Genomic DNA, 11940 nt, shown 5'->3' with positions numbered 1-11940 from the left:
TTTTCCCAACAACAAACAACAATGGTAGTAAAGCTTTATTACTACTTAATTAGGTGGTTACGTGTAATGATGATCACATAGACATGCATAAAATAACCTTAACAGACTTGTCTTTCCTTTTGCTTTAGGATCCCCGCCATACTTTTTACCTTTAAACCTGGTACTTTAAGTTTATGGTATGGTTATTAGCTTTTGAGTGCTCGTCTTTGAGCAGTGTAAAAGGAGACTCTTTCCATTTTAAAATGGAATCCGATTTCATTTTTTCGAGATTAAAGTGTCCAAATGATCTGTAATTAGTGCGATATGCCCTTTTCCAAAAGAAAAGAAGAAAAATAACAAAAAGATAGAGCTAGTCCGCTCAAAGTCTTAGTCAGTCCAATTTTGCCAATTTTACATAGTAATTTAGCTAATTGTCTATCAAATCAGGCATGGCACAGAAGATGAACCGAACCTGTACGTAAGAGCATTAGCTTTGATATATCCATGCATGCATATATATCATCTAGCAAGTCACATTAATATATCTAATTTGACACAAGATGCACATCATGCATTCGTCTGCTCACAGAAACGGGTTTTCATGTACATCACTGGTGAACATAGTTATTACATATTTTGATTTATAGGTTGTTGGATATAATGAGCATAAAGTTTACTTTTTGTACCTATTTTGTGGTTTATCATAATGAACTTAATTTATATTGTTGGACTATTTTTGTGTATTTTGATATATAGGTAGTTGGAAATTATGGACATAGGCATAAAAAGAAGTATTAAAATAAATAAATTAAAATGCATTAAAAAGTATATACAAAATAAAAATAAAATATTGTATTATTATAGATCGGAATGAGATGGCTAATTAATCCAAAGCGGAATTTAAATTTTGAGTGGATAGTCAAAAGCCAAACTTCACTTAAAACTTTGCTTAAAACAATGCTAATACTCTCGTTTAGGTCACTATCTTAATTAATACTCCTCGAGCTCCAAGTCAAGCAAAACTTTTAACACTAACGATACTTTTAAGTATATTTCCTAACAATTCATCTTATCAATTGCTGCTCTATATTTTCATTTATATATTTATTAATTTTATACCTACAAGAATTTTGATTGGGATGGAGAAGAGACTATAAATAGAGTATTTATTCTATTTTTAAGTTGGCGTGCTCTATACACGATTTACATTAATTAAATAATAAGATTTGATTTATGATATTTAAATTTTAAAATCTATTTTTTAAATCAAATTATACTATGTGAGTACTTTACTATATGTGTAGAGCACACCGGTTTGAAAATATATTTTTTTTAAATAATATGAAGATGATGATCTTATATTCAATCCGAAATATTATGTGCATATTTATAAAAATATGTATATAGTTTAGGCACCGTTTGAAACTTGAACTGAATTAAGATTAATTTAATTAGTCTAATTTTAAGTTTAATATTCAAATACCAAATTTTCAAATTAGTAAACTTATCTCAACTTATAATCTCTTTACACGAGAAGCCTATAAAATTTTTCAAATTAACAGTATCAACAGCTCTTTACGTCCAAAATTTATAACCTTTTTTAATTTACTATAAATACATGTAAACTCATTTTAACATTTAAATATATCTAAACTTATTTTAAATAAATCTCACAAAGTTATTACACCATTTCAATTCATTAAAAATTAATCTCTATTAAGATAAACGTCAATAAATACTCAATGGATTAATCAAAACTAAATGACATTTTTTATGAATATGAGATGAATTTTAATTTTTGACTATTCTATTTATATAAGTTTTCATATTGGAATAACTATTTTTTTATTATATAACAATAAAACAATATAAGATAAATTTCACTTTAACTATTTATATCAAATCCCACATCATTAAATAATCTATTTATTTATTATATAATAATAAAATAATTTTTTAATTATATATTAATTTATTTTATTTTATCATTTTTTACCATTTTATAATTTATTTTTTTTGAGTTGCATGTGATAGATTTTCTATAAAAACAGTGATTAGAATTAAGTGGAATGATAATGAGATGGATGAAGAGAAAAATAATAAATAAAATAAACATTTGATAAAGCTATGTTAACAATTAAATTTGAAAATAGCTTTGATGTTTACAGTAAATAAAGTCTAAATATTTAGAATTTAGTTAATTTATTGTAATGATATTTTAGAATCTAATAATTAAATAAGAGATGAATTTAACATTTAATTAATCTATTGAGAATATTGTTAAGAGTTCAAAGTCATTTTGTCCTTTTTTTTTTTTTTTAATGTTTTAAATTTGTTCCGAAATAAATAATATTTGAGATAAAAAAGAACAAAACCTCGTAAAGCGAGAAACAAGAAAGCTATGGCGGATTTTGAGTGTTGAGAAGGGCAAAGTCTCAGCCTTTCACTCATTCATTGCTCTGTTCCCGCGTTCTCACGTGCGTCATCATCCATAAAAACATATAAAAACCTATTTAACTAAATTAATAAATAAAAGAAACACAGAACAGCCCGAAAATCCATAAAACGACAAATACATATGCATAAAACTCTCCCCACTGTCAGAAATATCTGAAACACACACAGTCAGTTGAGTTCAATTATTACCGGAAATAGCCGGTCTTCGTCCGGTTCCTCGAAACCCTATGCGCTCTCGGCCACTTCCCCATCGTAGAGAAAGAAGAAATCTCGTTGTGCAAATCATCTGTGTGTGTTTTTGAGTGTTTGTGTGTTTGCGCGCGCGCGCAACATGAGTGTGCGTATGAAGATGCGTGCATCCATTCCCACCCAACTCTCTCAATCAATTCACGTATCTCCTCTTCTTGCTGCTGCTTCTGCTGCTAACCTGTGCCAGTCTTTGCCATAACTTTTTCAGCTCAGAATAACATCATGATAGCCTCTCATTTCATCACCACCCTATCTCTTTAGCCTCCCTCTCCTATTATTCTCCTCTGTATTACCCATAATACCCCAAACTCTTCACCTCTCTCTCTCTCTCTCTCTCTCTCTCTTTCTTCTCTTCACTTCTCTTTTGGCTAGCTATGGCGGAGGGTTTCGAGCCTTACCATGTACCACAACAAAGTAGAAGAGATAAACTCAGGGTAGTCATCGCCCAGAACCACCACGGTGGTGTTGTGGAACCCACCTCGGCTAACCTCCAAGGCTGCGCAGGTTTGCTCCCCCTCTACGATGCCGCGCTTCTTTCCTCCGATTTGTTGACTTGCGCCAACACCGCCGCCACCGCACACAATTTCCACCACCACAACCCCCAGCTTTCGGGGCCCACAACCGAAGCTTGCAAAGCAAGTGGCTGCTCTGTCAAAGAAGAAAGCGTCAATCTGATGGGGTTCGTGGGTGGTATTATGAACGGTGCTTCGTCTTCTTCCTCGGCCTCTCACCACCCGTACTTGGATCCCCAATCCTCCTTGCCTAATATTCCGAGCTCTATCCAAGAAATCAACAGTATCCCTTTTCTTTATCCTCCTCGAAGTCTCCAGAGCCTTCGAGATTTCGATCAGAGCTATAATGGTGATGAAGTGGCTGTGTTTAAGCCAGAACCACTGTCTCTATCTTTGTCATCTCATGTTACCCAACAAAGCAACCTCCCACTGGAGCTAAATCTCCAACGATACGGGTCCAGTGCAGGAGGGTATGTGATTCCGGGCGTTGTTGGTGGTAGCGCCGCGGCCTCGAACGACTTGTCGCGGAGCTCCGTGCCGCTCGGACCGTTTACGGGATACGCTTCGGTTTTGAAGGGATCGAGGTTCTTGAAGCCCGCGCAACAGTTGCTGGAGGAGTTTTGCGATGTGGCGGGTCGTGGAACTTACTTAGAAAAGATCGCGGCGGATTCAGGTCTCATGGACTCTCCCTTGGAGACCCTGAGCGCAACTGGAATTGTAGAAGATCCGCCTAGTTGTGGAGATGGGGGCGAGGTTCGGAGAAAGAAGTCGAGGCTCATTTCGATGCTCGATGAGGTACACTACTTTTTAAATTTGATGGGTGGTATTGCAGTCGATCCAGTTTGCACTTGAGTTTTTTTTTTTTTTAATACAACTTTGCAACCCAATTGATCATTATTGTTGCATTAAATAAGGTAATTAATTCTGGTTCTGTTGTGTCGATTAGTCTCCTTTCTTGCAAATTTGGCTCACAGTTTTTCAAGTTGATCTTCTTTAAAGAACGATCTTTTTTCGAGATGGGTTTTTAGGAAACCTAAGCGTTGTCACTGTATAAGCAACTTCTGGAATGTTTTTTTTCTTTTTAAATATATATATATAAATGGTGCTTAAAGTGTTTGGTTGGTCGTTCATTTAAACAACGTGCAGTCTGTGGTGTTGCATGGATAAGTATCTTTAATTTGTAATTTATAGCTTCCTCAGCTGTGTTTCTTTGTGCATTTGATTCTATATCAATGAATAGATGGTCTTGGTGATCGCAAAATCGTCTTTTTGGAAAAGGAGACAGAAGGAATATATCCATTAAGTTGGCATTTTAAGGTGTCTGACAGCCATAAGATGAGTTCTACTTGGGGTTATTATCACCGAGTTTAGGGCATAAGGTGCATAAAGTGAGTGAAAGAATCCGTTTGAAATGATTTATACTCCTATAAAGTGTGCAAATAAAGCATAATGCTATTCCATAACTAAAGAGCATGAAATGAGTAGATGACAAGGTGTCTGCCCACTTTATTTAATTTCATTTTTCCAGATTATTGAATTCAGTAGATTAAAAGAGCTTTTCCCTTTTAAATCCAAGGTAGCTAGCTACAAAGAAATTTCATTTACTTAATGAGATAGAAAATAAAAAGCATTTTCCCTTTTGTTGAACCAAAATTGGCACAACCAATCAGATTAACTGAAAAATTCCTTATGAGCTGTAAAGCAATTGATCCCTTCACATATATATCTCCAATGCACTGGGGTTATGACTTGCTATTCAACTTTCTAGGCTGCCATTTATGTTAGCTAGATAGAGATCAATAAAAATTCTATGTGCAGTCACTTTTGCGTACTCTTTTGAGCACTTCACTGATGTGATTGGTTGTGTTAAAAAAAATTGATCCAGCTAAAAGTGACTGTATGTAGCATTATTTGAGATCAATTTATGTGAATTTATGTGATTAGTTGGTCTCTCTTCTTGTCAATATTATAGCTAGCAGTGATGGCTATGGACCGGTCTTGTGTTTATTTGCATGTAGAATGGCCATGTGGGGGAAACATATTCTATGAGCATGCATGCATATATCCATTAAAATAAGTTTCTATTATTATATATAGTAATAAGAAATGGGCATGTAAGGCGGAGTTGACTTGTTTAAAAATAAATAGGAACAAGTACATTCTGTCCGGTCAATATTAGGGAATTAATGGGGCACGTGAGATCGAGTAATTTACTTGTTCCAAGTTAAGTAATGAGGGGAGTCAAGAAAGCCACTTTCCTTCCACATTAACGGGGCCTTTGGTTACATATTTTGATATGTGCTTATGCATCCACATTTCTAGGAATTTGATGCATAGTAATCTGGATTCCAGGGAATGAGACTAACCCACTTTTAGGATTGACATGGGACATGATGAGATTCCCAGGAATGTAAGATTCTCACATTTGTTTTATTTGTATTGATCTCGTATGAAATATGTATTTGCCCCAAAATATCCTTTTAAAGTGCATGAAACTGTTTATGCAAAATATTCAAAACTTTGTAGAAATGACATAAAATTTAACAAGCTATTTATAAATTGTGATTTTTTTTCACTTCCCAAGATACAGTTTGCATACAACGTTGATTTTTTTTTTTCCTAAGCAAATAAAACCGGATCATTTTCCATTTCTGTGGAACAAAATTATTACTTACCTTCATGTAGAAACTTTGCACATGTTCACAACAAAAAAAGGGGAAAGCATTCAAAATAAAAGAACAAAATTCAACATAGAAAAAGTGATGGAAAAAAATGACACGATTCCACAAAATTACCACCAATAACATTAAATAAAACCTATGCAGTTAAAAAAAAAAAAACAAATGAGTTGAGAACTTCTTGGGATATGGAAACTCACAAGATCTTGGATGCCAAGACTGTTGCTCTTCTTTAACCCCAAGGGGTTGGCCTAAGTAGTGAAGGCCTTTGTCTTGGGGTATCACTCCTTTTAAGGTCCAAGGTTCAATACTTTATGGGTGCAAACAATCTTTTGGGGCCATATCTCCTGGTGAAAAACCAGCAATTTAACCATTTCCGTGTAGGGAAACTTTTGAGTGCGGGGTGCACGGGACCGGATTTATTCTGCAGGGGTGAGTCCGAAGGGCCTTGCCTTGATGAGGTTCCTCAACATAAATAAAAAAAAATTAAAAAAAAAAGTCTCTTGCTCTTCAATCTGTTTCTTATGAAAATTCCACTTTCCATTACAATAGTGTATCTATACGTTGATCTTTATATGAGGCAAGCAAAAAATGATTTTTTCTGTTTCTTATCCCATGAAGAGCAAACTATTTCATAGTTTAATTCTAAAATGTCCAAAAAGTAGTTGATAAACTTCTGGCTTAAAACATATTGTGGTTTGAAGGTATATGTGAGTGGTTAATCCCACCTTGGGTGGTATTCAAAATGTGTTAAATTGTTGGGCCCAAATTCACATAATTGAGTACAGTGATGATATCATATTTTAACGTCTCACAAGAAGGTTTCCCATGTTTATCTCCCCAATCTGCACCGAAGACCATGGTTTAGCTTGGGCAAAGTCTTTTGCTTTTAAAATGTGATATATGGCTCACACCGAGTCTCTGACTCTTGGAATTAGTTGCTTTTGGTGATTGCTGCATTTTAGGCAACTCTAGTGCCTATGAAAGGCTCACATAGGAAGGAGTTAGGTCAGTTTGATGGAGGCTCACATGTGAGGGGGAGACTTGTTGTGAACAAGAGTGTCGTAAGTGGTGTCTCAACGTTTTGTATAAATACACCACTTGGGGATCCCATAGGTGTTCATCTCCCAATATATTCTTTGCCTACCTGTTATTTTGGTCAAAGAGACGTTTAAACATAGACAACTACCACCATGGAGATATCTAATCACTTTTGGTCTGTTTTTCACCAAATGAGACGCCTTTTACTTTCGAGCACAGTCCTGAAACAATACCTCACGACTTCGATTGAAAAACTCTTGTACATAAATATCTGTTGTCAGGACCCTTGCCTGTCAAAAATTGATATTTAATGATGTTAAAGGTAATTTTTAATATCCAATAATGAAAGATCTGGGCTGTATGAAATGTGCATAGGGAGTAAGATGCAGTATCATTTACTCTCTTTGTTTTGTTTCTTATCATTACATAGTGCCAGTTACCTCAAAATTGGTGAGACCGAAATTATGATTTCCTTCCATTGTAGTGTAGGCAAAGGTTCCTTTAGCCTGTAGATCTTAACAATTGCATTTACTATTAGTTATACATCCGTAAACAGGATTATAATTTGCACTTCTAGTATCCATATTCCCCTCAAGTTACATATAAGTAGCTCGATCATTTACCAAATTTGAAAGGTAAGCTGCATTTTGGGTATCCCTATATTACCTCTTGTTATTTTTAGAGTTCTAGGCATTGTATCAATTGTATTGACTTGGGTGTCATGTTAAAGCTTAGGTTCCAATCTTTATCAGAAGTAATATATATAAATAATATATATATTCTATCTCATGCAACTGATCCCATCAGCTGGGGCCAAGTGTAAGTTGTATTGAGGTGAATTTGTTTTTGCAGAAAATAATTTTGGTATTCCCCAGTTAACAGTTTTAAGGCACCAAAGCAGCTATAAAACAGACACCCAACACCCCATTTTTACAATGAAAACAAGAATGGAATTGACCAGAATGAGAGAATCTTCTTAGAATAGGAAATGATTGGGATGTCTATCGGATTTAAATTTTTGAGAACAGTAGTGAAGTTATATGTGAACTGCTTTGTATCATTTTTGTGCTCCTTTGTAAATGGGACACGTTGCAGCTAATTACGCTGTCTTCCTGTTTGCATTTGACTCTTTGAGTTTCTTGTATGCTTCCCTTCCTTTTTAAGAGTTTGGTTTTGATATTGCAGCGTTTTTACTGGGTTTGGGCTGTGCGCCAGGATGGGTTCTCCACTAATTTCTAGCCCCATCTTTTTTTTAGTATTTGTTCTCACTGGTTTTCATTTTCTTTAGGTTTATAGGAGGTACAAGCAATACTATCAACAGATGCAGTCTGTAGTAGCATCATTTGAATACGTTGCTGGGCTAGGCAATGCTGCTCCCTATGCCAACTTGGCCGTAAAAGCTATGTCTAAGCATTTCAGGTGCTTGAAGAATGTAATTACTGACCAGCTTCAGTTCACAAGTAAGGCTCAGGGTCATGCAGCGCATGGAAAAGATGAAGGTCCAAGGTTTGGGAGCACTGATAGAGGACTGCATTACCAGAGACCTGTGCACGATTCAGGATTCCTTGAGCACCAACCTGTTTGGCGGCCCCAAAGGGGGCTTCCTGAACGCGCTGTAACTGTTCTCCGGGCATGGCTGTTTGAACACTTTCTCCATCCGTAAGTAATTTAATTACCTGGTTAACATTCGAAGGAACAACAAAACACATCTCCCCTCATGTCTACCTTTATGAGCATGTTGACATTACCCGGTTGCTATGTTATATTTTACAGTTATCCTACTGATACGGACAAACTAATGTTGGCTAAACAAACTGGCCTATCACGAAGCCAGGTGTGCCTTTTCTTCGTAAACTTTAGTTTTATTTTCAATGTACAAAAGTTTCATCTTTATATTGGTCTGAGATTATATCTAATCAATTTTGGAAACTGTTATAAGCCAGGTTTCTAATTGGTTTATCAATGCAAGAGTAAGGCTTTGGAAGCCAATGGTGGAAGAAATACACATGCTAGAAACACGGCAATCACAAAAATCTTTACAAAGGGACGAACGAAGTGGCAACAGATCAAGTGATCATTTAACTTCAGCAAACTCACTTGTGTCCGACAACCCATCCACCTCTGCCCAAAGGGTTCAAGACAACCCATCAAAGCGGACTAGAAATGAAGTTCCTGATATAACTGTGGGGAGTGAGGAACCACAGCACTTATCCTACAACTTCTCAAGTCATCCTCATGTGGGTATAGGTATGAGCATGGCAGGTGGAAGTAGTGGTGTTTCTTTAACACTGGGTCTTCACCAAAATAATGGGATTGGTTTATCAGAGCCATTTCCCATAAATGCAGTTCAACGATTCGGCCTTGGCCTCGACACAAGTGCTGAGGGATATGTTATGGGAGGCTTTGAATCACATAATCGGCATTTTGGAAGGGATGTTATTGGAGGCCAACTTTTGCATGATTTTGTGGGCTGAAGATGTTCAGCTTAAGGGCTGTCTAGACGTCATTTAATTGGATCATTTTCTGACAATTTCTCAGTTAGATTTGCTTTTATCATCTCTCAGGATCGAGGCTGACACAGTGCATGGCTGAATAGAAACCTGTTATGTTGTAAGAAGAGGTGTTTTACATCATCGCAATGTATACGATCTCTTAAGACCCGGAAAACATAAAAGTATTGGTGTAAAAATTCTGGTGTAAATTTATATTATAAAAGGATACCTTGGCATCGGCCAATCAGATCTGGTTTAAACATGGCCTCGAGTTGTGCCTTCTGGCCGAGTGAATGAAATCGCCCCTAAAGGTTCCACCTTCAGGGGTCAATGAAAAACTGGGGTTTCCTCAATTATTGGAGCCCAAGTCTTAGTTCTGATCGTGACTTGATATGGGTATGCTTAAGGTTTGGAGGATGATTCTTTCTACTGCTCTTTCTATATCGCCTAGGTCTTGGTTGTCACTATTTTATTGGTGTATATTTTATTTTCTTTACGTACGTTTGTTTGTTATTATAATTTAGTAGTTTCTTTTTGTGAGATGGAATCGCATCTGGTGTAGTACTTATTGGAAGCAGTAGACTTCATATTTAGTTTCTTTGCGCATAAATATATAATTGAGATTGTGGTTGATTTTCTCTTGCTATGTTGACTGGAAATCTCGGAAGCTCCTTTCTTGTATGTCATGTGATTGATGCTTATTATATTTACGACTAGGAATCTCTTTACACAACAATTTTGGACGTTCGAAGCTAGTTTGCATTAGCTTAGGTGTTGGGGTTGGGATTGCCTAGTGAACCTTCGACTGTTCGTGCATTAAAAAAAAAAAAAAAATCAATTATTCAAGTTTAAGAGCTTTTACAAAATGAGTAGAATTTTATATAAATTGTATCATTTAATACTCGAATCATAATAATCTATAAAACGAATAAAAATAAACTCTAGTTTGATTCAATCAATCGTCAATTTCAAGTAACTTGTCGGATAATCTTGTTCATGCAAAACCCTGATAGAGCATATTCCCATTGGTGTTATTGGATGTTGTTCCTGTCATTAGGGGTGGTCTCCAACATTCTTGAATGCTTTCTTTGCTTGTTCGATTAGTTTGAGAATATCAAGAGCGGATCAATCATTAACTGTTTTATCACTTAATGCTAGCTAACTAGTTCTTGTTCTTTGTAATTGCTGGAAAGGGAATGCAAACTAAAACAAATAGGCCTAAGGATAAAGAAAAGTATGAGATAATAGGGCTCGCAGCAAATTGTTGGATGTTTAGCAGTCGACTGTAAGTAATAGTACTTGAGGAAGATATGCACATATGAGGGGTTTTTTTTTTTTTTTTTTTTTTTTGAAAATGAAATTTAGCTGTATATTATATTTTTATCTAGTTTTCCTCATATTGTGTTGAATTAGCATTTTGCATAAACTATTAGATTCATTATTATTTTTAAATTATAAGTTCAAATGTTAATAGATAATGTTAATTACATCATTACAGTGAGATAAGAGCGTAATAAAAATTTAGCAGTGATTATCTGATTTGCACATTGAGCAAACCCTCTGAGTTGCTTCGTTACTTGTCAAATGAAGTTGCCAACAAAGATATCAAAAGGGTAAATTACAAAAGAAATTGCCCATATTTTTTTATTCACTATATAATTGATAATATAAACTACTAATTACTGACCATTAATACTAATTTTGAAAGAAGGAAAGGGAAATTTGCCATCATAGGAGCTGGGAGGAGCCATGGTTTTTCCCCCAAGGGGGGCCACTACTTTTTCGTACGTTTTTTTTCAACCTAGTCTAGTTTGATTCCGAAGTAGCTTGCAACAAAAAGTCGGATTTAAGGGTAAGTTGAAAATGATCATAATTTGGAGGTGAATTCGAGAATGTGATTGATTGTTTGGAGGTGACTTTTTATATATAAAATTTCCAATAATTCCTAAAAAAATTTCCGTCTTATGATTTTGGCTGACCAGTCTTTTCCAAACTGATAAATGGCAGCTTTGTTAGAACAATATTGTCTGCAACATGCCAGCGCTGGACAAGAAAATACAGGGTGGACCATCCCTGGCCATTTTTAGACCAAAATTATTTGTAAGACATGGTCTTGTCTCAGTGATACAGATTCTGATATAAAGGCAAGGGCTCCAACAAAAATTTTATATCTGAAAGTTTAGATCTATATATATATATATATATGCTAATTCGTGTTTTGCTACTGATCGATTCTCCTACTGTTTGTAAACATTGGCTGCATCATGATCATATGTTTGGCTGAACTAGTCCACACTTCACGTTGGAATTTTCACGTAGATAAACAGGTTAAGAAGAGGTAGGACTAAAACCTAGCTGTGCATGGTTCATTATAATACATGGGCTTTGAATGAAACTGCAATTTTAATGGTGGTTCTGATTATTCCATGGCTACTACTAGACTGACGAGAGATATGACATCGTGCAAGTACTATTATCGAATATTTATTGTTAGTCGAGAAATACAATAAAACATCTTCATAATGTTTTTCG

The 11940-nt window shown here is 35.4% G+C and overlaps 1 protein-coding gene across 1 annotated transcript; it reads left to right on the top strand.

Moving 5' to 3' along the window:
* Positions 1-2587: 2587 nt before the first annotated feature.
* Positions 2588-9785, top strand: LOC122277424 (BEL1-like homeodomain protein 9). Its single transcript, XM_043087392.1, has 4 exons — positions 2588-3992; positions 8205-8575; positions 8690-8750; positions 8860-9785. The coding sequence occupies exons 1-4, from the start codon at positions 3060-3062 to the stop codon at positions 9388-9390; spliced, it is 1896 nt and encodes a 631-aa protein (XP_042943326.1). The 5' UTR covers positions 2588-3059; the 3' UTR covers positions 9391-9785.
* Positions 9786-11940: the final 2155 nt, after the last annotated feature.

The sequence above is a fragment of the Carya illinoinensis genome, chromosome 9 (assembly GCF_018687715.1).
Source record: "Carya illinoinensis cultivar Pawnee chromosome 9, C.illinoinensisPawnee_v1, whole genome shotgun sequence".
NCBI classification, from domain to species: Eukaryota; Viridiplantae; Streptophyta; class Magnoliopsida; order Fagales; family Juglandaceae; genus Carya; species Carya illinoinensis.
The sequence above is the reverse complement of the archived record's forward strand: the minus strand, read 5'-3'. Positions and strand labels throughout refer to the sequence as shown.

What these genes read in the sequence shown, in the direction of transcription:
- LOC122277424 (XM_043087392.1), top strand. Translation starts at nt 3,060, where the DNA reads ATGGCGGAGGGTTTCGAGCCTTACCATGTACCACAACAAAGTAGAAGA. An exon ending in TTTGAACACTTTCTCCATCC is followed by an intron (nt 8,576 to 8,689) that starts GTAAGTAATTTA and finishes TATATTTTACAG; the next exon opens with TTATCCTACTGATACGGACA. An exon ending in CTGGCCTATCACGAAGCCAG is followed by an intron (nt 8,751 to 8,859) that starts GTGTGCCTTTTC and finishes GTTATAAGCCAG; the next exon opens with GTTTCTAATTGGTTTATCAA.